At 42.5% G+C, this 24,636-nt stretch overlaps 1 protein-coding gene and 1 non-coding gene across 11 annotated transcripts in view; both read left to right on the top strand.

Moving 5' to 3' along the window:
• Positions 1-24,636, top strand: part of TRRAP (transformation/transcription domain associated protein) — a 97,024-nt gene that overhangs the window by 912 nt on the left and 71,476 nt on the right. For 9 of the 10 annotated variants that reach the window (XM_064478693.1, XM_064478694.1, XM_064478690.1 and 6 more), the window contains exons 2-18: positions 1,376-1,537; positions 1,956-2,005; positions 6,618-6,728; positions 7,737-7,841; positions 8,847-8,930; positions 10,276-10,332; positions 11,707-11,832; positions 13,102-13,179; positions 13,378-13,466; positions 14,483-14,579; positions 17,144-17,282; positions 19,131-19,209; positions 20,711-20,945; positions 21,566-21,926; positions 22,016-22,113; positions 22,564-22,758; positions 23,209-23,400. In XM_064478693.1, the coding sequence (XP_064334763.1) occupies positions 1,438-1,537; positions 1,956-2,005; positions 6,618-6,728; positions 7,737-7,841; positions 8,847-8,930; positions 10,276-10,332; positions 11,707-11,832; positions 13,102-13,179; positions 13,378-13,466; positions 14,483-14,579; positions 17,144-17,282; positions 19,131-19,209; positions 20,711-20,945; positions 21,566-21,926; positions 22,016-22,113; positions 22,564-22,758; positions 23,209-23,400 (2,196 nt within the window). In that variant the 5' untranslated portion in view covers positions 1,376-1,437. The remainder of the gene's footprint in view (positions 1-1,375; positions 1,538-1,955; positions 2,006-6,617; positions 6,729-7,736; positions 7,842-8,846; positions 8,931-10,275; positions 10,333-11,706; positions 11,833-13,101; positions 13,180-13,377; positions 13,467-14,482; positions 14,580-17,143; positions 17,283-19,130; positions 19,210-20,710; positions 20,946-21,565; positions 21,927-22,015; positions 22,114-22,563; positions 22,759-23,208; positions 23,401-24,636) is intronic. The other variant, XM_064478692.1, reaches the window with a different exon arrangement.
• LOC135319262 (small nucleolar RNA ZL1) lies at positions 1,666-1,869 on the top strand. Its single transcript, XR_010377737.1, has one exon. It is a non-coding gene; the product is annotated as a small nucleolar RNA ZL1 (small nucleolar RNA).

Below are 24,636 nucleotides of genomic sequence, written 5' to 3'. Positions count from 1 at the left end.
TTGGCCTTTAAAAAGTTTGTGCACGACCCGAAGTTTCTTAGGCAGTGCGAGGCCGTGACCCTGAGTCTTGTGTCTTCGGGGATGGGGATGCGGGGCCTGCGGTGTTCGGAGGTGAAAGAGGAGCCCGTAGTCGCTCATCAGCAGGGCTGATAGAAGCCCTCCCGTCTGTTTCCTTAGTGACTTTGCCTGCCCTGAGCCGGCGGAGCGGGGCTCCCGAGCGGGCTGGCTGCGCCAGGGCTGCGGGCGGGCGTCCTCTCTGCATCGGAGAAGTGCTTTTGGTGTCTCTAGAGAGTGGCCGGAAGGGGCTCTGGCGTCAGGGTGTCCCCATCACTTGGGGCAGAAGTGGAGTGTATCCGGTAGGCAGGGCCGTTGAAAGGCCTGCAGGAGAGTTATTGGTGTGTTTGCAGAAGAAAAAAAAATCAAGTCGTGAAACTGCCCCTTAGTGCAGAGTGAAATGAGACAGTTATTTACGAGGGGGAGGCGGGGCAAGTAGGTAAAAGCAATTTCACCCGGTTCTCTAGACACTTACCACGTTCTTAGAATAGAAAGCAAGTCTCCCTTTTTTTCAGCCTGGAGCTGCAGTTCTCAGTGTGGTCATCACCAAACCTGTTTGCAGTTCACTGAGTTGCTTTTTGAAGCATTTATTAATTCATTCAGGGAGCATTTTTGGAGTTCCTACTGTGTGCCAGGTGCAAACAAAATTTACAGCTTCCTGGCTCCCCACTGAGCCACAGTCTCTGGGTGGTGCTTGGACATCACCTTTGGCACCTGGTGATTTTACTGCACAGTGGAGTTTGAGAACCAGTCGTGGAAGGCGGAGGTGGTCCTGCCACAGTCAGCAGACCAACTCCAGCCTGATGGCTATTTTCACACAGCGCATGAACTAAGAATAGTTTTTACACTTTTTAATGGTTGGGGAAAAAACATCAAGAGAACAATAGTGTTTCACGAAACAATTCAAATGAAATGCAAATTTCAGTGTCCGTAAGTAAAGATTGGTGGATTACTGCTATGCTGGTTTAGGTACAGGTTGTCTGTGGCTGTTTTGTGGTTAGTGCAGAGCTCAGTAATTGTGGCAGAGACCACAAAGCCTGAAATATTTTACTATCTGACTCTTTAAAGAGGGTTTGTCGGCCCCTTGCTTAGGGAAAGATGGACAGGAAAGAACAGCATCTCTGTGTAAAAATCATGTTTAGAAGTTGATAGAAAGAATGGACTACAGTAACTTTTATTTTCTAAAAAGCAAAGGAAATAGCGTTTATTTTCTCTGAATTAATGCACAAGTGTTTAGAATAACTCAGGCATTTAGTCAGAATTTTCCAGAGATTGTGAGCTTGTACCCTTAAGTTCTCTAATCGTCTGCTTCTTTTTGTAGGCTGGGTGAACTCATGGGCATGATCCTTTTCTCTTGAGAAGCAAAACTAGCTCAAAAGAAAAATGGCATTTGTTGCAACACAAGGGGCCACAGTGGTGGACCAAACCACTCTGATGAAAAAATACCTTCAGTTTGTGGCAGCTCTCACGGATGTAAATACACGTGAGTTAATCCTTTTCATCATTAGGAAATGCATTGATGTGACTCCTTCATCTCAGTTCAAATGATGTGCACACTGAGATGAGGAGTAACATTGACTTTTATGCCCATTTCCCCTTCCTCTGCTTTGTGGAGAAGCAAAGTGATGAGCATTACTGGCTGGAGCCCCAAAGAGGCATGCATGTGTGTGTGTTGGGGGGTGGGTGTATCCGTATCCTTGTCTGTGCATGCACACGTGTGGCTGGGAGTACGAATGAGTGTGACTGGTTCTAGGGAACTAGTTATGTGCCTTCCTTTGGACCATGACAGTCAAACTGATAAGATCTGATTGCTTCTCTTAAATTATTAAATCCAGTGATTTTAGGAACAGCCTTAACATGATTTGCATTACCTGATGGTTTATTTGCTTTGCCATTTACAGCTGATGAAACAAAGTTAAAAATGATGCAAGAAGTCAGTGAAAATTTTGAGGTATGACCTTTATATTTTATGCTTTTCATTTTGAGATAAATATTCATACGTGCTTTTTCCTGTTGCTTCCCTGTCAGTCTTTTTACTAGTAACTTAAAAAGAATTATCTTTTCAAATGTAACTTGTATTTCAAAATTGAAGTTTGAGAATTTCTACAGTGTTGTCCAGCTTCTTCACACTAGTGACAGTGCACCCCCGTGTTGAATGTTGCTTTTGGTTATTTGACTTTTTTTCATTTAAAATATGGTAGCTATTTTGGGCATATGCTTTCAAAATACACTACACTCAAACTTATGTTGCAGATTTGTTATGTTCAGGAAGTAGATGTTATGTTACTGTGGAATGAGAGCTGGCTGTCAGTTTTGGCTCTCTTGCTTGTAACCTCTCTGACCTTGATCAGTTTCTCTCTTCTGGGCCTAATAGTCTGCAATTTTATATTTACACATAGGTCCCGCAGATTCTGTTCATTTTTCTTCGGTCAGTCTTTTTTCTCTTTGTTCTTTGATCTTCAGATTCACTGACTTTTTCTGTCATCTCCAGTCTGCTGGGATGTGAATATTTCAGTTTATTTGTATTTTTGTACTTTAAAATTTTAGTTATCTAGTTATATGGTACTTTCAGTTTTAGAATTTCCATTTGGTTCTTCTTTAGATTTCACTTCTCTGCAGGGATTCCCTGTCTTCATTTATTGAGACCATGTTTTCCTTTTATTCTTTGAACATATTTATAATAACTGCTTTGAAGTCTTTGCTAAGTATAACATTTGGGTTCTATAAGGGTTGATTTCTCTTGACTATAGGTGACATTATCTTGCTCCCTTGCACGTCTAGTAGTTTTTTGATTGTATATCAAACACTGCGTGTAAAATGCCCTCGAATCTGTTGTCTCCCTTGGAAGATTATTGATATTTTTACTGCAGTCAGCAGTTTGGCTGATGGCTGATCTCAGTGTACTTGTGTAGGCTTGGCTTTATGCTGTGGTAGGGAGGATCTGTGGGAAGCCCAAGGAGTTTCCAAGTCACTCTAACTTGGTAGGATTCAGCCTCCAAACCACATCTCCCTGTGGGTCTCATCAGATGTTGATTTTAGGCTTTGTTGGGACAGGTCTAAGTTAGGCCCTACTCCAGGGCACGGTGCTTCCACAGCCGAACATCCGAGGTGTTTTCGAGGTTAAGATCTTTGCACTGTGGTGAGGGTGCAGCGTCCTCTAACGTTGCTAGACCTCTGAAACCTCTCTTCGTCTTGCAGTCCTAAAGTCACCACTCCCTGGTAAGCCTCAGTTAGTCTTACCTTACCTTACGTGTAAGTGCAGCCCTGTCCACAGTCAGGGACTCATAGGGGACCATCCACACCCCATTCTATAGTTCCTTTTTCTCCGGGGCTTTGCCCTGCAAATTCCAGCCACTTCAGCTGCTGCCAACTCTGGTGTTTGCTCCTCAGCTCAGCAGGACAGTCCTGCTGTCACTGGGCTCCAGCTGGCTGAGCCCCAGTCCGGAAGATGAACCTGGCATAGAGCCGGCGTGGTCGTGGGGTGCAGCTTGTGAATTCCCCCTCTTCTGGAGATCGTGGCTGTTCCACACCGCCTCTCATCTAGCACCTGAAAAGTGTTCTCCCACAGTTTGTCCAACTTTATGGTCAGTCTGGTGCCAGTTAGTCTCATAGGCCGAAGAGAAAGTCACTTTTCTTGTTTTTAACTTGGGAATGATAAAACCTTTCTCACAGAGGTAATGAGATTAAGAACAATAGATAAATTGTTTCCTAGCCTCTGTCATGGTCGTTTGAATTCGTAAACATTAACTAAATGTTAGTGCGATTGAATCAAATATCCTATCTGTAGAAACAGTTGGTAGTTTTGTTTGGTAGGGGGACTTTTGTTTTGTTTTAAACAGATGTTTTCAAGGACTCATTGCCTTGAACTAAGCTGGAAAAAAAATCCTGAGATATTTAGAGACTGAGTTAAAGAGTTTTCTCTTCCACCCAAGCTGTTAATGCAAACTGTTAAAAAAAAAAAAAAAAACACTAAAAAAAGAGGTGGGAGGTAGAACAGGAAAGGCCTGCATTCTGTGTTTTATTGGAAGAACTGATGGGAGAGAACCACAGCCCTCAAAGGTTTATTTGAGAGGTTGGTACTGTGGAAGCTGCCTGTGAACCTGCGGGAACAGCACACGCCAGGCCTCTGCGTGTGGGCATGCGGCTCTGTGCCTTAAAGGTCTCACCCCTTTCTCTCCTGGTCAGTGTCGGGCAGTTAGCAAGTTGGTTCCTGGCTTTGGTCTCAGGTGCATTGATTAAATTAGCAGAATGAAACGTTAGTGAAGTAATATACTTGGGGCTTTTCCAAATAGTGACTTTTGAAATCTGTTTGATAGACATTTTCCTTAAATGAGATTCAGATAACCAAGTCCTTCAAAGAATTAAATGCCAGAATAACCATCTGTAGGTAATTATAAATTACCCCCACTACTACCCCAGAAAAAAGTGTTTAAATGAAGTGAGTGAAATTTAAAAAAGAATTCCCAATGGTTTCAGGAATCTTAAAAATTCGTTTCATTAACCACTTAGGGAGAAGATTCCAGGCTGAGTAGTTATCTATGGCCCACCTCTCAGGACAGAAAATAAAGAAACGTTCCAGTGAGAAATCATGTGAAAATTCATATGGATCTAAAAGCTGGGGGCTGAGTTGAAAAAATAATGCAGAATAACTGGGCAGTTTGTTGAATGACTCTTTTTTTATGGGAGAAACTTGAAACTCAGATGCTTGAAGGCTGTGGAATCGGCGGATGGTGTGGGCTTCTGTGCAGCTGAGCTTGATTTCTCAGTAACCTTGATAATGTTCCAGCATGACTCTTACCCCTCTTTTCCTTGAGTCCTTGAATGTGCGTGTTTGGTAAGAAGTCTTACGCTTTGGGGATGGAAGGTGACAGACACAGTTCCTGTCCCCAGTGGCTCACAGTCTTCTTGGGGAGAGGCTGTTGAGGTGCTGCACAGCTCCAGGGGCGCCCCCCGCACCGTGTGCTCTGGGAACAGCCCCTAGGACTGAGCGCTGGGTTGCCGGGAAGACTGGTACTCAGGTGTGCTGTCCGAGAATTGTGGTTCTTTCTTTGCTCCTGTGGCACCACACTCTTTCCTGCTTTTTGTCTGTCTCTTTCTTGGTTGGCGCCTCATGTAATAGACCACCCCATATCTTTATCTGCACCCCACATCAGGGTCTGGAGCCCCATATGCACTTAGCTACCCAGATTCCTCATCTCATTGTTTTCTCAGACTCATGATAGTAAAAGATTTAATTCCTTCCTCTTATACTCCCATCCCTACCAAGTTAAACTAAAAAAAGTTCAACATGTGCCTTTTACACTCATACTTTCTCATAATTTTGTGCCTTTGCGTGTGCTCTTAGAACCTTTCCCACTCTCTTGTGTGGTCCACTCCTACTGGCCTTTTAAAGGTTTTAGTGTCCCCAGCACTTCTTCAGGAAGGTGGTTTCTGCCATTGGTTCCATCCAGTAGTGTTATGTCCTATTGTTATGTTCCCTTAGCTGCCAGCACTTCCTCTGTCATTATTCTGTATTATCAGTTCTTTTCTTGATATCTGTCTTCCCCTGTCACACTACTGCCTCCCCTATCTCTGACAGCAGGAATTGTATCTACTTTATTCATCATTTTATCCCCAATGAGCACATGGTGGGAGCTCAGTACGTGTTTGTTGAAGGAGTAAGTGAGGCCTTACAAGGGGAAAAGAACTTGGGTGTTAGATACACTTAAGTTGAATTCACTCTCAAAACTTTCTGGCTGATAATCAAGAGGTGTTTTAACCTCTCTGAGCCTCTCTTTTTAATCTGTGAAATGGACAAAATACTTACCTTAGGGTCATGGTGGGCACTGAGCTAGGGAGAAGCAGCACAGTGTGTGTGCAGCCCCCGGGGGCTCTGTGAACAACAAGCCGCAGTTACTCAGCCTTTACCGGGGACGGTGCTGCAAGCTTCACGTGGTTACGCAAGGCAGGAAAAAATATCCTGCCTTAACAGATGGGGACATTGAGGAACAGAGGTTAAGTAACTGTCCCTCCCAGGTTTGCACTTCCCAAGTGAATTCCTGAAACTGCCCTATAGCCATTTTATTGTACGATCTTCTGGCTACAGTTTCATTTCCTGTTCTTTTAAAGTCAGTGCTGGGAGAAGCAGTTGATGAGGTAGATTATAATCTAATTCCTATCAACCTAACTAATAAACTAGATTTTTAGATTGGAAAAGGTATCAGTTTGTTTAGGCTCTTCATTTTCCAGATGAAGAAACTCAAGTCTAGAAGCCAGATGACTTTTCAGAGGTCTCTGTAGAGCGTGGCAGAGCCAACCGCAACAGGCTCCAAGTTGAACACGTTCCACAGCGTCAGTATTTCTAAGTTTACCGGTAAATTTTAGCATTTAGTTCTCTAGAATTGGATTTCAGAAACAACAATCATCCTAATTTATTTAAAACTATGTTATCACTAAAGCATCTGAAAGTATTAAAAATGTTGGCTCTGCTAAAATTTTTTTTGAGGTTATTATAATATGTGAATTTGAAATGAAAATATGTACGCAGACCTTAATGGGGTTTTCTTTTCTTTTTGCATAATTAGAATGTAACGTCATCTCCTCAGTATTCCACATTCCTTGAGCATATCATCCCTCGATTTCTTACATTTCTTCAAGATGGAGAAGTTCAGTTCCTTCAGGAGAAACCAGCCCAGGTAATCTGTTCAAAAATGTCAGTGAGAAACAAGGTGTCCTGCTGTAGGATTGCAAAGCACTTGGGAATTAAAGCAACTCAGAACATTTATGGTTCCCCTTAAAAATGAAAGAGGTTTTGTCAGATAAGGATAACTTTGTCCAAGGCCATTACTACCTCAGTTAAATTTCTTGGTTTTATTTCTACATGACCATCTCTTTCATAGTTGGAACTGTTCACATTTGCGGACCCGTGACACACCTGAGCTCTGTGTGTTAGTCACATCCGCGTCTGTGCACGAGGGGGGCGATGGTTTAGTGCCCCTCCCATACCTGTTGCCCAGCTCTAATCTTACTGTGCTCAGTTCTTACAACTCTGGTCCACTTTGCTTTATCTGTGTCCCCTGTCCACTCTTTGCACCTCCTCCTCACCTTGATCATTTTAAACACTCCCATCATATTTTTTTCCTAGAAATATTTTCAGCACTGATCTCTTAAAAATAACTTTAAAAATTACTAAGTACCAATGAGAGTTAATTGCAAAGTAAAGCATTTTTTTTGTGGTACCAGTTCAAGGTCTACCTATTTTTAGTTCTCAGCCTCATAGACAGAATCATGAAAGCTCAGCACAGCTTGGGATGTGATTAGTCCTTAGGCCCAGGGTACTTGGAGAGAACGTCACAGGAGCTAAACTGAGATCACAAAGTTCACTTTGTGTTTTGCTCTTTCTTCTTAAATCCATCCCCCACGCACACGTTGGTATCCGTCTGCTGGACAAAGATAAGGGGTGAAAGGGGGACAGTTTGGCTTACTTGGTTCGGTACACGGTTGTAGAAATAATGGAAGTATTGGTTTGTAGTGCTTTGGTTACATTTAAATAATTTACAAGGCTCTTTCTAAAATGGGCTCCATCATGTAGTCGGGTGGTCACCAGTGCTGGGTGTAGCTGTGTGACGCTTGTGGAATGGGGAAGAATTACCTTGGAACTCTTGGAAGGACTTGATGTTAACATTTTTATTTCTCTTCACCAGCAACTGCGAAAGCTAGTTCTTGAAATAATTCATAGAATACCAACCAATGAACATCTTCGTCCTCATACAAAAAATGTTTTGTCTGTGATGTTTCGCTTTCTGGAGGTAACTTTTGAGAATTCTTGTTATTTAGCCACATTCAAAACTTTGAATGATTTTCTTACTGTAAAATCCAGGGTTATACAGCCATTACCCTCTCACTGAAGTTCTGGCTCCCATGAGTAAACATTTTCTTGATGTCCATTTTCTCCCATTTTGCTGACCAATTACTAAGAAAGGTTAAATGAACATCATGTTTTTTGAGTCACTGGGAAAGTGACCAGACACAGTGGGAACCTTTGAAAGTGTGTCCGATGGCGGTCGACAGAGCACAGAGTTCACTGGCTCCGTGCGTCCGTCTGTGTGTCGGGCACAGTAGACACACAGTCAGAAAGGGTTGCTCAAGTTCTTGGGGTCAGTCCATCTGGTACCTGTTAAGCTAACCTCTCAATTGGTTTCCTTACTGTTCTTAGTCTTGATTTCTTAGTTCTCAGTCTTGATTTTCAGTTCTTAGTTTAGAATTCTGTCATGTTTCTGGACTCCGTGGGAAGAGGAGCTTTAGAAGAGGACAGAGGCGGGTTCAGACCTTGGCTCTGTTTTACTAGCTCTGTTACATCAGCCACATTGCTTACCTGCCCTGAGCCTTAGCTTCCTCGCAGGAAAGGTGTGGATGGTGCCCCAACTCGGTGCCCCAACTCAGACAGCATCTGTAAAGCGTCAGCACTGGGCCCAGTACGTGGTGGGTGCTCAGTCATTGTCCTTTGGCAATATTTTCAAGCAATGAAAAGTGTCTGTTGGGCCATTAAGACGTTAGTTCATGGTGTGACTTGCCACAAATGTGTTACTCATGTGTCAGAGTGTTACTCTCACAGAACCTACTGGTGGGACGCCCTTCAGCTGGTCCTTCCTGTCTGGGACAGCTGTGTTCTGTGGGTTTGTGAATTTTCAACAGATCAAATCTAAGTTGGTTGATGGAGGGTGTGTATGCAGAAAATATTTAGAAAATAGTCTTTAATGTTTAGATTAAAATAAGGTTTCAGAAATATAACTCTTAAATGCTTTTTTTTTTAGACAGAAAATGAAGAAAACGTTCTTATTTGTCTACGAATAATTATTGAACTACACAAACAATTCAGGCCACCCATCACACAAGAAGTAAGTGTTTATCCTGATAGCACTTTTAAAGTGTGCCGACCAGTCCCTTCTGCTCTGTGAATTATTTTACTTTGTTAGAGTTGACGCAGCACATGTTGCTTTCAGTCATGGAGGATACAACCAAAGTTAGGGGAAATCCTTTATCAGTTAAACAGTGACTATTTTCCTGAAAGTGTATATGAATATTTTGCTGAATCTGTTCAGTAGTTGAAATGTGTTCACTGGCCAAAGTGGCAGGGCTGTTTGGGTGGGTCTGGTGTTTAAAGTTTGAGATGCCGCAGGGCTCCATCACTGCTACACGAGGGTCAAGAGGTGGGTTTTGACGTCCGAGCTGGGCTTGACTCTCAGTGTGCAGTTCAGTAGCTGTGTGACACTGGGTAATCTCCGAGCCTTTTGAGGTTCTTCTGTAAAATGGGGGCAGTCACAATATGTCCTCAGAGATTGCTTGGAGAATTAAATATAAAAGTTAAAGTTATTAGCACAGGGATTGGCATCTGAATCTTCAGAGTAAGGCAGTCTGTGTTAGCCATAATTAAGATAATGTCTTCTCTGGTGATAACCTTGGCAAATACCTAGTGTAGATTATTGGGAATTAAAAGCCTAAAGACAATATAGAATTCCTTCCACCCTAAAAACCATATTTAGTGTCTTGGTGACTTCCTTTCCTTTTCCCCGCCTTGTCCATATGTATGTTTTTCTACATAATCGCAGTACTGCTGTGGGTGACTTTATATCCTGATTGTTTCCCTTCACATTACATGTAAGCATTTTCCTAAAATACTTCATGAAAAGGATTTTGTATAGTTACTTTTTAATGGATATATGATATTATTTCATATTTTTGGATATTTAAGGTATTCCAAAATATTTGTTTTATGACCATAACTAAATATCTGTTTACAGTTCCAATTATTTTGTAGACTGGGTTTGCAGACAGAATTACCAGATCAAAGGTGTTAATGTTTTAGTGCTTCTGGTGAATATTGTTACCTTGGTTTCCAGAAAGGCTTCTGCAGTTTAAGCTTCCCTCAGCAAGTGGGTGTCTCCCTGTTGTGGCCCTCCCTCCAGCATGGTGTGGGCTTACTTTTTGAAAGGCAAAAAGTGGCATTCATTATAATTTTCATTCCTTTGCTCTTCCTAAATTAGAAGGCTTGTTTTCTGTTTATCAGTCTTTTGTGGGTTCTTTTGTCTGTTTGTTCACATTCATTGCTTATTTGTATCTTGAGTGTGACTTTTTTTTTTACTTGTTTTATGAGTTCTTATATAGGAAGACTATTAGCATTTTTCTTATTTATTGTAAACATTTTCTGTTTATAAATATCTTACTTACACTGTCTTTTTTTAGATTCATCATTTTTTGGATTTTGTGAAACAGATTTACAAGGAGCTTCCGAAAGTAGTGGTATGCAGTTTTTAATATTATCTGGATTTATTATTTATATTTATTTCTCATCCCAAAGGGTTGAAGGAATGACTGTAGGGATGCTAGTTTTAGAATGGAGAATGTTAAGTGGTGATAAAAATATACGTTGATATATTAGCCACTTAAAAAAGGGGTTCTTTTGGTTTCACTGTTTAGATTAAATACTGTATTTTGACATAAAAGCAGGATATCCTTATTGTAGAAATTTTCCAAAAAAAAAAAAGAAATCCGTAATTATTCTCTCACTTGTAAGCAGCCATCTCCATTGATGTTCTGGGCTTCACTTTGTGCTCTGTGACGATGGTGGCGCTCACAGTCTTGAAGCCTTTGGGGGCAATGATGACTACTTTCAGCATTTTTTCTGTATCATTAAAATTTTTTCCTATATTGAAAGAACCGTTTCCAAGCAGTGCTACCAATATGACAGTGTATGGAGTGGAAGCGGAAAGACCCCTGCCTGTCCTGCTCTCATGTATCGGAAGGAATCACTGTTAGAGTTTTGAACATCCTCCGAGATCCTTCTTCTGGCGGTCATGGTTCTTAGTGACCTGTAGTTTTCTGTCATGCATGTACCTTGACCATCTCCCTGTTGCTGGTTTTCCAACCACTTTCAGTTCATTATTGTCACAAATAATGCTTTGGTAAAAATCATTGCATAAATCTGCTTATAGGTCAGAATTTCTATTTTAAAGATTTTTTAAGCTTAAATTTTTTAAAAAACTTACATTTTTCAATGTTAAAATTGACTTTTTGGTCTTTAAGGATTTTAACCTGCTGATAGGGTATAAAACTTAAAATGCGTTCTGAATTATCGTCACCGTTGTGTCAGCTACCATTTCCATCAGTCTTAGAGATACTTTTCATCGTAAGTCGTCTTTCTTCACCTGAAGCCCAAATCCCATTGAGAACTAAGGATGACAGCGAGGTCCTGACTTTTAAAAATGTCTTCTGTACTTCACTTCTGTTTAATATTTGATCTCTATTTAGGAGACTGTTTGGAAAGTGAATTCACTGGGGGCCAGCTCCTAGTTTCTTATCACTAGAGGGATGGGGTGCATCCATCCCGGCTCACTCGGGTAGTAATGTTATATAACATACGTTTCATCTTTTATCAGCCAGGGAACAAAAAGGAAAAAAATACTCAGGGCAACTTTGTTTTCTTTTGTTGGAGATGGAAAGTGTGTTCTCTGTCGTGTTATGTTTATGGTCCTGAAAGATGAGGACCCGAGCGCTGCGGGGTGGGTGCGCCGTGGGCTTGTAGGGCATTCATCGTCTTCCACCACGTCAGGTGTGCTTTATTGAGGGATGTTGTGTTTGAGTTTAGGAAAAATGACTTCTGTTCTTCTTGTGTAGAACCGCTACTTTGAGAACCCTCAGGTGATCCCTGAGAACACAGTCCCGCCCCCGGAAATGGTCGGGATGATCACAACAATCGCTGTGAAAGTCAGTCCTGAGCGGGAGGACAGCGAGACCAGAACGGTAATCTCTTTTAGTTGTTTGCTTTGTTTTTATCCCTGTCTCCTGTTCTTGGCAGAGGAGAATGAGGTATTGACTTTTTATACCACTTAAATTCTTTGCTTTTTCTCTTAAACACACAGAGGCATTTAAAATAAGCAAACAAATGTGTGTGGGCATGAGAGAGAGTCACTGATGGTGCTGTGCAGCCTTGAGGGGTGCAGGTGAACTGTTGCTCACCATTGATGCAAAGATGCAAAGATAAAATCTAGTGGAATCCAGAGCTGCCTGTTTGAAAGAGCAACTGACCAGGCCAGGGGGCCTCTGTTCCGTCCTGAGCTTTGATTCGCGAAAGTTCCTTTAAGCTACATACCATTTGTCAGTCAGTGCATTGCGGCCTGGGCTCTGGGGACAGAAGCTCTGGGATGATGCTCCAGCTCCACCACTTGCGTTCGGACTGTAGGAAAGTTCATGAACCTTTGTCTGTCCTTATTTGTGCTCTTATCTGAAAAATCCATCTCCTGGAGTTTTGTGACAGTGTTGCTGGTATTGCCTGCAGCTGCTGTGTTGTATTTGTAGCATCTGGCGCATGGGCAACATGTACTGAGCGTTCACCATGGCTGTGTTTTGTGATTGAGTCAAGACTATCATCTCTGTTTTAGTGAAATGATTTTTGCAGAATGTTTCCCTTTGTGCTGGGATAAACAGGAAACTGCATTTTGAATGAAGCTTTCATTCCTGTGCTCTTTCTGAATTAGAAGCTTGTTTTCTGTTTTTCAGTTTTTGTGTTTTTTTTTTTTTTTGCTTGTCTGTTCCTGTCCATTGCCCATTTGTATTTTGAGTCTGACATTTTCCTGACCTGTTAGAGTTTTTATATATTGAGACTCTTAAACTTTTTTATTTATTGTAAGCATTTTTCCTGTTTATAAATATCTTTGGATAAAACTAGGTAAACTTGTACTTTTTGCTGTTGTTCTTTTAAGTAAGCAAAAGAAAAGATTTAAATTAAAAAAAACATTTCTTAGATGATTTGAATCTCTAAGTTTTGACAAATTTTCCTGAGGTTTTTTACTACAGGTGACTACATTGTAAAGTATAAAATCCTTTAATATAAATAATAGTTCTATATACTTTGTTTTCAGAATAATTTTGTTCTTTCACAGATAACAGCAAAGATGTGTCAGTGTTTCCGCTTCCCTTTATTTCGATGGGGCGGTGCTTAGTAGCGGGACACTGATTGGGGCTGTTCTCAGTGCCACAGTGATAACCACAGTCTTGGTCTCTCTCTTACAGCATTCCATCATTCCAAGAGGATCTCTGTCTTTGAAAGTCTTGGCAGAATTGCCCATTATTGTTGTTTTAATGTATCAGGTATGCGTATTGCTTAGTAGTTTCTTGGGTTTGGGGCTTCTGGTTTTATGACAAAGTTTATGTCTAATTTTCCATGTCAAATAGATGTGTATGCTATGCATGTGCTAACTAATGCATCTTACAGTTTCTTTGGTATGCCAGATTATTTTGTTAAAAGCAGAGTGTAAAGGCATGAAAATCTGATATGTTTGCTTTTAGCTCTACAAACTGAATATCCACAATGTTGTTGCTGAATTTGTGCCCTTGATCATGAATACCATTGCAATTCAGGTATCTGCACAAGCCAGGTGAGATTTCTTTGGACAGTCGCATAGCTGGCTGCTGTAGTTCTTTATTAATTTTTTAGGGTGGGGGAGGTATTTGGTTTATTTATTTAGTTTTAGAGGCGGTACTGGGGATAGAACACAGAACCTCGTGTGTGCTAAGCATGTGCTCTATCACTTGAGCTGCACCCTCCCCCACACCATAGTTCTTTAATTCAAGAAAAAAAAAGCCTGCTGTTGTCATTTGTAAGACAGGACAATTTTGAGAGATTAAAATTTTGGTAAACTTACATGTATTTTTGGCTTTCTGAACTTACACTTCAATAATGATAGTAATGGTTATTTTGGGGAAAAAAAGTTATTTTGGTTCCTTATTTTGCAAAGATGACGTGTCTTTGGTGTCTTGTAAACTTAGAACTATCATTAGGCATTTCTATCCTCAGTACAGTAGTTAGAGCTTTGGGATAGTCCAGGCTTTCTCACCATCAAGTTCTTGCTGTTCCTTTCAGCATGAGTGCTAGAAAGTTCTTTACCCTCTTCATTCATCCTCACTCATCATCCTAATCACTAATGAGGCCAAACGTGTTCATCCTTTGAGGTCTCTCAGTGAAGCTTTTTCTCACATTTCATAGCATTCCTAGTAAGACCTTTATCACTTAACCTCTTGACTTGCAGCCTGTCTGGCTCGGAGTCAGTCGGGGGCAGGATCTGAGGGTGATCAGCTCTCACAGCCCTGTGGCCCCAGCCCGGGTCTCTCACTGAGCAGATAGGTGCCCTCAGCCGTCTTCTAGGGGAGCGGGTCAGTCTCTCGTTAGTTGGAGGGATTCAGGCTGTGGCTGCTGCCCAGTGGCCGGAGAACTGCCTGCTTTGTGCCTTCGAGGCCTTTGTGTTACTTGGAACTGCATAAAGGTATAGGCATGTTCACTGTTGCGCTGTGTAGAAATCACACTTTTTGGATTATTACAGGCTTTTAATTAATGTTAACATCACCTTAAAGAGTTGAGAGCTAATATTGTAAATTTTGGTCATTTCTCATCCAGGCAACATAAGCTTTACAACAAGGAGTTGTATGCTGATTTCATTGCTGCTCAGATTAAAACATTGTCATTTTTAGCTTACATCATCCGAATTTACCAGGTAAGTTCATCAGCTTTTGTTTTAAGTCAGGGTTATTGAGATATAATTTACATGCAGTAAAATTCACCTTTTGTAGATGTACATTTCTGTGAATTGACAAATGCATACAATTGGTAACCACCAGTACATCAGAATATAGAACATTTCCCTCATCCAGAAAATTCCTTTTATACATTTGTAGTCAATTTCCTTCTCCTACCTCCAGTCCCTGGCAAATACTGGTTTGTTTTCTGTCCCCATATTTTTGGCATTTTCAGAATGTCATCTAAATTAATCACTTGTTGGACAGTGTATGTACCCTTTTGAGTCTGGCTTCTTTTGCTTGACAGTAATGCTGAGGTTCATCCTTGTTACTTTATTGCTGATTTGTTACTTTTCCTTGGTGGTTAGTTGTCATAGTTTGTTCAGGCTGCCTTAACAAAATGCTGTATGTAGGTTAGGTGGCGTAGACAGCAAACTGTTCCGGAGCCTGGAAAGTCCAAGATCAAGGTTTCATTGGGGTTTGGTTTCTGGTGGGGCCTTTCTTCCTGGGTCACAGGGGCCACCTTCTCCCTCCCTGTGCCCTCCCATGGTGGGGAGGTGGTGGGGAGGTCTCTGTTTCTCTTTAATAAGGCTGCAGTCCTCTACTGGGTTAGGGCTCCACCCATATGACCTCATTCAGCCTGAGTTACCTCCAGACACAGTCATAATGGGGTATTAGGGCCTCAACAGATGAATTTGGGGGGCGATGGGTGGACACAGGCCAGGCCGCAGCTGTAATACTCCGTTGTATGGATGGATGTACCACGGTGTGTTTTTCCATTCACCAGTTGATGAACATTTGAGTCATTTGCATTTTTTTAGAGCTGTTTTATCAGGGTATAATTCATGTACCATAAATTCACCCTTTTAAAGTGTACAGGTCTGTGGGTTTTAGTTTATTCACAGATTTGTACACACCTCATCACTGCTTGGTTTTAGAGTAATTTCACCCCTAAAGGACACCAGCACTGATGAGCAGTCACTCCACTCTCCCCCATCCCCAGCCCCGGGCAGCCACTGATGTGCTTTCTGTGTTTGTAACTTCGCCTGCTTCATTTTTGGCTAAATAAAGCCACCATAAATATTTGTACACAGATTTTTGTGTGGATTATTTGGTTCACTGACTTTCGCTGTTGTTGAAAGTTGTGTGTTGTAGTAAATTATGTGGGGGAGATTGGAACTTAAAAAAGGCTTATCTAAAATGATTATCTAATAAAACTGTGATAAAGAAATTTTAGAAGCTTTTTGAGGAGCCTCTAGAGTAGTTTTTTTGTTGCTTTTTGTTTTTTTTCCCATTTGGAGCTGTGGTCTCCATACTTAAATCATAAGAACTTGAAGGAAAAAAGTGATGCCTTATCTTTCATTAGTCATACAGTTTTTTAAATAAAACTCTCATGGAGGTAATTCTTTTTTTTTAAAGTGAAAAAGAGTTGCATAAAATATTTAGTTGAAAAACAATGAGGAAAGCATTACCATTAGAGGAGTAAAAAAATTCAAAAGAATATGAAAGCAAACATATGCATGTATATGCATGACTGGGACATTGTGCTGTACACCAGAGAGTGACACATTGGAACTGATGGTACTTCAATTAAAAAAAATTCAAGACCTGGTAATTAACGTAATTTTAGTATTGCCACCAGAACCTAATTTCCACTGATCACAATGAACGGGTTTTATAACTTTTCTTCACTTTAGTGCTACTCAGAATCTTCATCTTTTAGCAAAATCGATCAACCACAAGGGAATGGTTAGATAAATTATGGTAGGTTCACATCTGAAATATGGTGAAGTTATTAACAATTAAGATGTGGATTTTTTTTTTCCGGTGGTAACTATTCTAACGTATGGAATAAATTTAGTCCTGAACTATTCTATAACAGTGCAGTTGTAATTGTTTTTATTCTAAACTACCTTTAAAAAGCATTTGTAGCCTTCCTTCCCCCAGCTCATTTTTTAATGTGTTTATGTACATAACTAAGAAAACATACTAAGAAAAGGAAACATTTGGCATAAAAAAAATCTGCATTATATACCCCTTGCTGTTTTAGTCAGCTTGAGTTACTGTGAATAACCTCCTAAAACACCTCAGAAGGCGATCGTGACTTCGCTTATTCTGAGTTGATTAAAGGTGTCTTTGGCGTCATCATTAACAACTGACATTGATGGATGACCAAGGAAAGAGTTTTGGTTTTTGAACTTAAGTGTTTATTTCTTCCTCCTCCCCCCTTAATGGTGAAGTAATGCAAATTCATTGTTGAAAGTTGGGAAAATGCAGAACAGCGACGAAGCCATCCGTAATCCCACTCCCTGTGTGAAGCCCACTGCCCCTCCTGCTGCCGCGCCCCCGCCCCGCCCGGCAGCGCGCGCGCACGCACGCGAGCCGCTGAGCCTCTGGGTGATCCCGTGTATTAGGCCGCTGACTTTATCAGGGTCCTTTTAGCTAAGCTTCGTCTTCCGGAATTTTTTAAAAGTTTAGGAAGCTTTAGTTTTTCTCAGCAGCTGCCTGTCAGTGTAGCTGTTATTTTCCTCTCGTTGTACAGGATTTGGTGACTAAATACTCCCAGCAAATGGTGAAGGGAATGTTGCAGTTACTCTCAAACTGCCCCGCAGAAACCGCTCACCTCAGGAAGGAGCTTCTGATTGCGGCGAAGCACATCCTCACCACCGAGCTGAGGAACCGTACGTCCGCCGCGCCTTGGAGCGCCTGCCTGCCACTGCGCGTGCGCGCGCCGCCGTCCTCGGGGCGGCCGGCGCACCCTGTCGTGCCGAGCCTCCGGCTCGCTGCGTGTTTCTGGCTCCATGTGTCCTTTCCTTCTTTACCGCTCTTTTAGGTGTACTTTTTCTCCTTTATCTGCCTCCTACCTCCCCCCTCTGCCTCCCCACCCACCTCTACTGTCTCTTCTCTCTCTGCCTCTCTTTTTTGCCTGCCACCGGGGTCCTCCCTTCATCTTCTTAGCGATTTCAGGATTTATGTGATAGTTTCCTCGGCATAGTTTACAGTCTGAGTATCTCTCGGTGCTGCTCTGCCTTCTGACTGCATGTCTTTTGACATTGCAAATAGCCATTTGCTCTCTTGACTCACAGCGGACAGTCTTTAAAAGATGAGCGGAAACATGCTTGCTTTCTCCGTGCTGTGAGAATGGTGGAAGAGCTCAGGCTGACTTCCTGTGTCCTGCCGTGTGAGCGGTGAGGACTTGGAGGTGCGCTGGCGAGTCGCATATACACGCAGGAGGTTTCTACTTGTTGACGTGTGGACAGATGAAAAACCTGTCCCATGTTTATCAGATAACCTCTGATCCACCACGCACAACCAGGCCTTCCTCTGAGGCCATAAAGCTCAGTTTTAGTTCTATTGACTCCACAAAGATTGTCAGCTTTCCAAGGTGCTTCTTTCCAAGGCTAGATCACGTTAGACTTGCTGAACTCAGCTTTTAGACGCTTCTTTCCTTTTTTTTAACGGAAAAAAGATGTTTTAGGATATTTTGAAGCTCATAGTAGTTCCTAGACTTAAACAGGTAACATTGTTGACATCTCTAAAAAGTTTTTATTGAAAGAAACATTTAAAGAATCGTATTAAACGTTACCCATATTATTACAAAATACAAAGAAATGTATGTATATAGTTAAAATGTACACATCTGCTACCAAATGTTAGATGAAAGCATTGAAGTGAAATACGTAAGTCACAATTCACTTAAGCTTACTTTTTTGGCATCTGAAATACCAGGTGCTGAGTCATCTGTGCTGATCCTGAGGAGCAGTCATTTGAAAAAACCTGGACTATTTAATAACCTGCCCGTTTCCCTAGAGATTCTGATTCTGGGTCATGAAGGGCTTCTGGAAGCCAGTGCCATGCCACTTACTTTCTTAACACTTCTTCACATGTTTTACTCACCCCTTGCCACCCCTCAGCCTGTGGTATCTGAGCCCTTTGCATCTTTCCTCTGGGCCTCCTTCCTTGGCCACCTCACCACACAGCCCGGCGTCCCCTCCTCTGACCTCAGAGGGCCTGCCGGTGGCCTCTCTCTTTTTTCTCCCTGAGCTGCCAGCTTTGGGAGGTACCATAGATGTGCACTGTGTCTCTCCAGTGTGTACGTGGCTTTTATATCTTTGATCCCCGGCAGCTATTTGCTGGCAAAGAATATACTATTTGCTATACTGTTTGCCACCCTGTGTGTGCACATCCTTAGAAACGTCGGTTGTCCCTGAGTGGAGACCTGCTGTTCCACCCCGTCAGGTTCTCAGACCTGCAGAAAAGCAGGAAGGAAGTTTGGTGATGGGTCTTTTTTTTGTTTATTTTCTTGACACTGACCGTGATCCCAACTGTGACTCTTACAGCACAAGGCTGCTGTGGTCCAGTAAAGCCAGCATCTTAGACTGAAATAGCATGTGTGCCTTTCTCCTCCCCACCTTTCCCAAATCTGGATTGCTCATTGGTGCAGACTGGCTACTATGAAAGTACTGTTAAGTGACTTCTTGCTTGCTTGGTTTAGTTGGTGATGTATGCAATGGATATTTGTGTTCCAGAGTTCATTCCGTGCATGGACAAGCTGTTTGATGAATCCATACTAATTGGTTCAGGATATACTGCTCGGGAGACTCTCAGGTATGATACGAAACTTCTGGTATCTGGTCGATTAAATGCAAGGGCCAGTGGATCCTGGCACTTCATGTTGTGAGCGTTTCAGCCAATGTTGGATTTAGAATTCCAGGAATTTTTGGAAACACCTTAGAACGTTGCTTTTTGTGCTTCAGCTTAATTAGAGTAGTTGTTTTGATTTAAATTGTATGTAAAACTATCGGACTAGCTTTAGTTTTTTTTTTTTTCTATGTAATAAATGTATCTTTTTATTTAAAAAGAGTATTTGGTAATCTAAGACAAAAGCAGAGAAAACCTTTTGGTCCTACACAAGAAGATCAGGTAACATGGCTAATAATTTGGACTATTTCCTTCCAGTTTTTATTTCTTATGCATTTTATAAAATGAATGTAGCTGCGACAACATTTATTTTTTCTAAAAGGGAGATTAATCATCCTTTACAATGTAAATGAATCAACAATTAGTAGTTTTTTGGTTCTAGTAAAGGAGGTGTGATGGATCTTCTGAAAAATACGCAGAATATTCTGAATATGTATCAACTGTTCACTGTGTTTTCTATATGAAATACTATTATAAAATATGACTTAGACGGTCTTTATAACTTGGGGTTGAACCCGTCTGTATGGATATTAGCTCAAAACCCTCCAGTGGTTCCTGTTGCCCTCAGACAAAACCCAGACTTGCCCGCAGCCATGACCCCAGCGGGGTGTGGCTCTGCTCTCCCTGTCTGACCAGCTGCGGCTGCGCGGCCTTGGCCGCTCCTTGGCTGCCCCAGGCAGTTCCCACTCGAGGCTTTGACCATCCTGTTTCCTCCAGCTGGAAATCTCCCTGGCTTTTTGCCTGAGATCCCTTTTTGTCCCTGAGGTCCCAGAGCCGATGTCACTGCAGAAGGGCTTCCCTTGGCCCCCAAGAGCAGTTCCCCTGCCCGTCTTGCTCCTGGTTCCTTTGTCCATCTCTCACAGCACTTAGCAACTTGCATAGTTTATCTCTTTACTCATTTATTTCCCCTCCTGTGAATAAGCTTCCTGAGGACAGGGGCTCTACTTGTGTCACCATGGCCTTCCTGGTGCCTTGCCAAGTGTCAGGTGCGTGGCAGGTGTCCGAACATTTAGTGAGTGAAAGTACTTGACAGCCCAAACGTCATTGGAGCTCTATTAAATGTCTGGTATATGAGGTATTAATTGACACGTACTGTTTATCTTTGAGCAACAGAACTCATTCAGTGCACTCATAATTGTTTTAACATCAAATTAACTAGATGTGCAAATAATAAACATGACGTGTATGAAGGTAACCTTTTTAAATTGGAAAGGAAAGATACAAGCAACAAGATTTGAGCCTTTTAATTTTGTAACTGGGAGGAAGTAACATGGGGGAACCTGGGACCACACAAAGCATGTCCCAGACAGTGGTGGTCCTGGGGCCGGTCATGGTAGAAAGGGCGGCCTGCAGACATGGCCTGGGGGGACGGTGAGACACTAACCAGCAGAGAGGTCTCTGCCCGCAGGCCCCTCGCCTACAGCACGCTGGCCGACCTCGTGCACCACGTCCGTCAGCACCTGCCCCTCAGTGACCTGTCCCTCGCTGTCCAGCTCTTTGCCAAGAACATTGATGACGAGTCCCTGCCCAGCAGCATCCAGACCATGTCCTGCAAGCTGCTGCTGAACCTGGTGGACTGCATCCGCTCCAAGAGCGAGCAGGAGAGCGGCAACGGGAGGGACGTGCTGATGCGGATGCTGGAGGTGCCGCCCCCCGCGCCCTCGTCCCGCTCCCCGCTCAGCTCATCCCGGTGCTTTACTGGCGAGATTGCCAAACTTGAGACCAGGTGTTTAGACCACCTGGGTTCAAATCCCCGCTCCCCCATCAACCAGCCAAGGGTCCTTGGGTGGGACGCTTCACCTTGCACTGGTCTGCTTGTCTTCTAAGCAGGGTCATCACAGTGTCTACCTCATAGTGTGCTTGTGAGAGAGAAATAAGATAATGCTCCTGGCAAGTAATCACAAGAGGTATTTTCTGGGCCACTGTAGCACAGTGCTAAGTTATCTGTGCACGTCTCTGGGGAGATACCCAGTGCTGCCTGGATCCAGGGGTAAGGTGTGATTCCCGAGGCCAGTGTGCGATGGTGTGGACCATGGAGCACCCTGGGTCACATCCAGGCCCTGCTCATAGGCCAGTCACTCAGCTCTGAGCGGATGCTTCACGGGTGAAATGGAGACAGTGAGACTTGCTGTAGTGAGTGTGGGGGAAAAGCAAACCAACTTTAGCAGGTGGTTGTGGAGAGTTGGTTTTCTGTCTTCTGAAATGTTGTCGGCCTGTTGAAGAGGAGTGATTTTTGTCCCCCTCCACTTTCTCTTCCTGACAGGTTTTTGTTCTCAAGTTCCACACCATTGCGCGGTACCAGCTGTCTGCCATTTTTAAGAAGTGCAAGCCCCAGTCGGAACTCGGAGCCGTGGAGGCAGCTCTGCCCGGGGTGCCCACTGCCCCCACAGCCCCGGGCCCCGCCCCCTCCCCAGCCCCGGTGCCCACCCCAGCCCCGCCCCCGACCCCAACCCCCGCCACCCCGGTGACCCCAGCCCCTGTGCCTCCCTTTGAGAAGCAAGGAGAAAAGGATAAGGAGGACAAGCAGACGTTCCAGGTCACAGACTGCCGGAGTTTGGTGAAAACCTTGGTCTGTGGTGTCAAGACAATCACGTGGGGCATAACGTCCTGTAAAGCTCCTGGTGGTAATTCCACTCTTGGTTATTCAGACAAATGATGTTTTTCGTAGAGTGGGTTTTATTCGCACTCACTTACCATGCTGTCTCTTTTCCAGAAGCTCAGTTCATTCCCAACAAGCAGTTACAGCCCAAAGAGACTCAGATCTACATAAAACTGGTGAAGTACGCGATGCAGGCTTTAGATATCTATCAGGTAAGGCTGTGCCCTCAGGCCAGGCTCTGGGTGTGGAAAATACCTCTTAGCAGCAGGATGCCAGTGATGCAAGGGTCTTAGCAATCTCGTTTGGATGGGGCGGTTCCTTCCCGGGTTTGCTCTTGTCCACAGGGCTGCGTTTATGGTGAGACTTCTTTTAAGTGTCAGTGCATGTTGGGGGGGGGGGCGGTGGTGTAAAGGGAATGCAAAAGAAACAAGGTTTACATTTACGAAATTTGTTTCTGTTTTGAACACATAATGAAGTTTTTTTAAATTATTTTCCAAAATTAACGTGAGAATAGAGAATTTAAAAGAACTTAGGGGGCAGGGGGGCATTTATTGTCTAATTCAGGCACTCTGTTCTACATGTGCAGCTGTTCTAATTATGCAATTATGTAATATTCAGAGATGTTTGGTTTTAATCCCTGTGGATTTTTCCCCCCATGCTAGGTCCAGATAGCAGGAAACGGACAGACATACATTCGGGTAGCAAACTGCCAGACCGTTCGAATGAAGGAGGAGAAGGAGGTCTTGGAGCACTTTGCTGGTGTCTTCACAATGATGAATCCCTTAACGTTCAAAGAAATCTTCCAGACTACAGTCCCTTATATGGTGGAAAGAATCTCAAAAAATTATGCTCTTCAGGTACGAAGTTCCTTCCTTATGTTCTTTCAGCACTGGCTCTCAACTTCTTTATGTGTTGAATACTTGGTATTCCTTTTATTTTCCAAGTAATGTGCCTAAGGATGCTGCCTGTAGAGCAAAATTTAGAGAAATATTAGGCTGCAGTAAAAAAAAAAAATTTCAAAGGATCAAGATGCTTTGGACTAGTTCCTCTCATAGTAAAAATTAAATGTGTTAGATGTAGGCTCTTGGTAGTTGATGGTGAACTTGATAAAATGGCAGATTAAGTACTTAAAGTGGACTGCTCCACTCAGCGCTCAGTAAATCTTATTTTTTCCCTTTGGTGGATAATTAATTTCTTGGAGTGTCTGATACAGACTTGATTTTGTGTTTTTGGAAAGGTCATTACTTTTCTTGAGGCTGCTTTAGAAAAGGGATTATTTTTGTCACACACGTTTCTTGTGTTGCCAGATTGTTGCCAATTCTTTCTTGGCAAATCCTACTACCTCTGCTCTGTTCGCTACAATTCTGGTGGAATATCTCCTGGACCGCTTGCCAGAAATGGGCTCCAACGTGGAGCTGTCCAACCTGTACCTCAAGCTGTTTAAATTGGTCTTTGGCTCCGTCTCCCTCTTCGCAGCGGAAAATGAACAAATGCTGAAGGTAAACTCACTTAGCCCCAGGCCGTGCTTTGTGTTGGTTTTGCTGCTGTTGTAGCTTTTTAATTTCTTTCCATTTGGAACAGAAACTGCAGTGGCTCTTTTTATATTTGTAAATATTTTAATATTGAATTAATAAGTATATATATAGCACGTCAGGGCCAAGTGTGAAAAACATTTCACGTATTTCTACAGCAGAGCTCAATCTATGTATCTGCTGACCTAAATGAACCCTCAAGAACTCTCATAGTGGGCAGGGGGTTGTCGTTAGCTCTGCCACGACTGATTTCCTTTTTCAATAAACTCACTTCTTATGTGGGTCACACAAGTGAGACACAGGAGCACATCGAGCTCATTATTATTTTTTTAATTGAATGATACAAAAGAATCCAGGAAGACAAGATGTCTTAGCTCTCAAATCCAATGCGAAACCATCAGCTGCGTAACAGTTCCCATCACCGTCAGCCACCGTCCACAGCACACCTTCTCTGAGGCAGCACATAATAAACACCCCATTTCAGGACTGTTCATTTTTCAACTTTAAATCAAGACTTCTAATCAGTTGTGTCCCTTTATTAAGATCATCTGGGAGGAATGTGTCTCCTGACATATTTATACATGATTGATCCTATATGTATAAATTTTCCTCATCAGTAATTTGATTCTAGCAACTGGCAGAAGGCTGTGCATGGTTACGTGACCCACTAAAGGCAGCAGTGGGTATAAATACCTTATAAATATTCTCTTCCACTTATGGCAGAACAATTTCTGTAGAAGGTTGAATATTAACATCAGTCATGTCTGAAGAGAGGTGTTTTCCCATAGGGGAGAATCCGAGAGTGGAAACCGGATCCGTTTTTCCTGAACTAAATATATGGATGGTTAGAAAAAGCACCAGTAATGTGTGCTTTTATGTGAAGTTTACTCTGGTTTTCTCAGTTGTATAGTAATTAGTTATCAACAGTCTTTACTTTACTTTTGTGTTAGTATAAAAAGAAAGTAGTCAGATTTTTTAAATGATACGAAATGTTTAATTATAATTTTTGTCTACATTATTTGGTATCTTCAGATAATTCAGTTTTTGCCACTATTAGGGACAACCATGTAGAACAACCACCACCAAAAAACAGAACAAAACCTAATCGATTAGTCAAACCTAAGGATGAGATGTTGGAATATCATTCAAAAAGATACTCAAAGAACGATTTCTTGAAACATTTTGTTGCGAGACTAATACAGA

Source organism: Camelus dromedarius, chromosome 24 (genome assembly GCF_036321535.1).
Source record: "Camelus dromedarius isolate mCamDro1 chromosome 24, mCamDro1.pat, whole genome shotgun sequence".
NCBI classification, from domain to species: Eukaryota; Metazoa; Chordata; class Mammalia; order Artiodactyla; family Camelidae; genus Camelus; species Camelus dromedarius.
The sequence above is the reverse complement of the archived record's forward strand: the minus strand, read 5'-3'. Positions and strand labels throughout refer to the sequence as shown.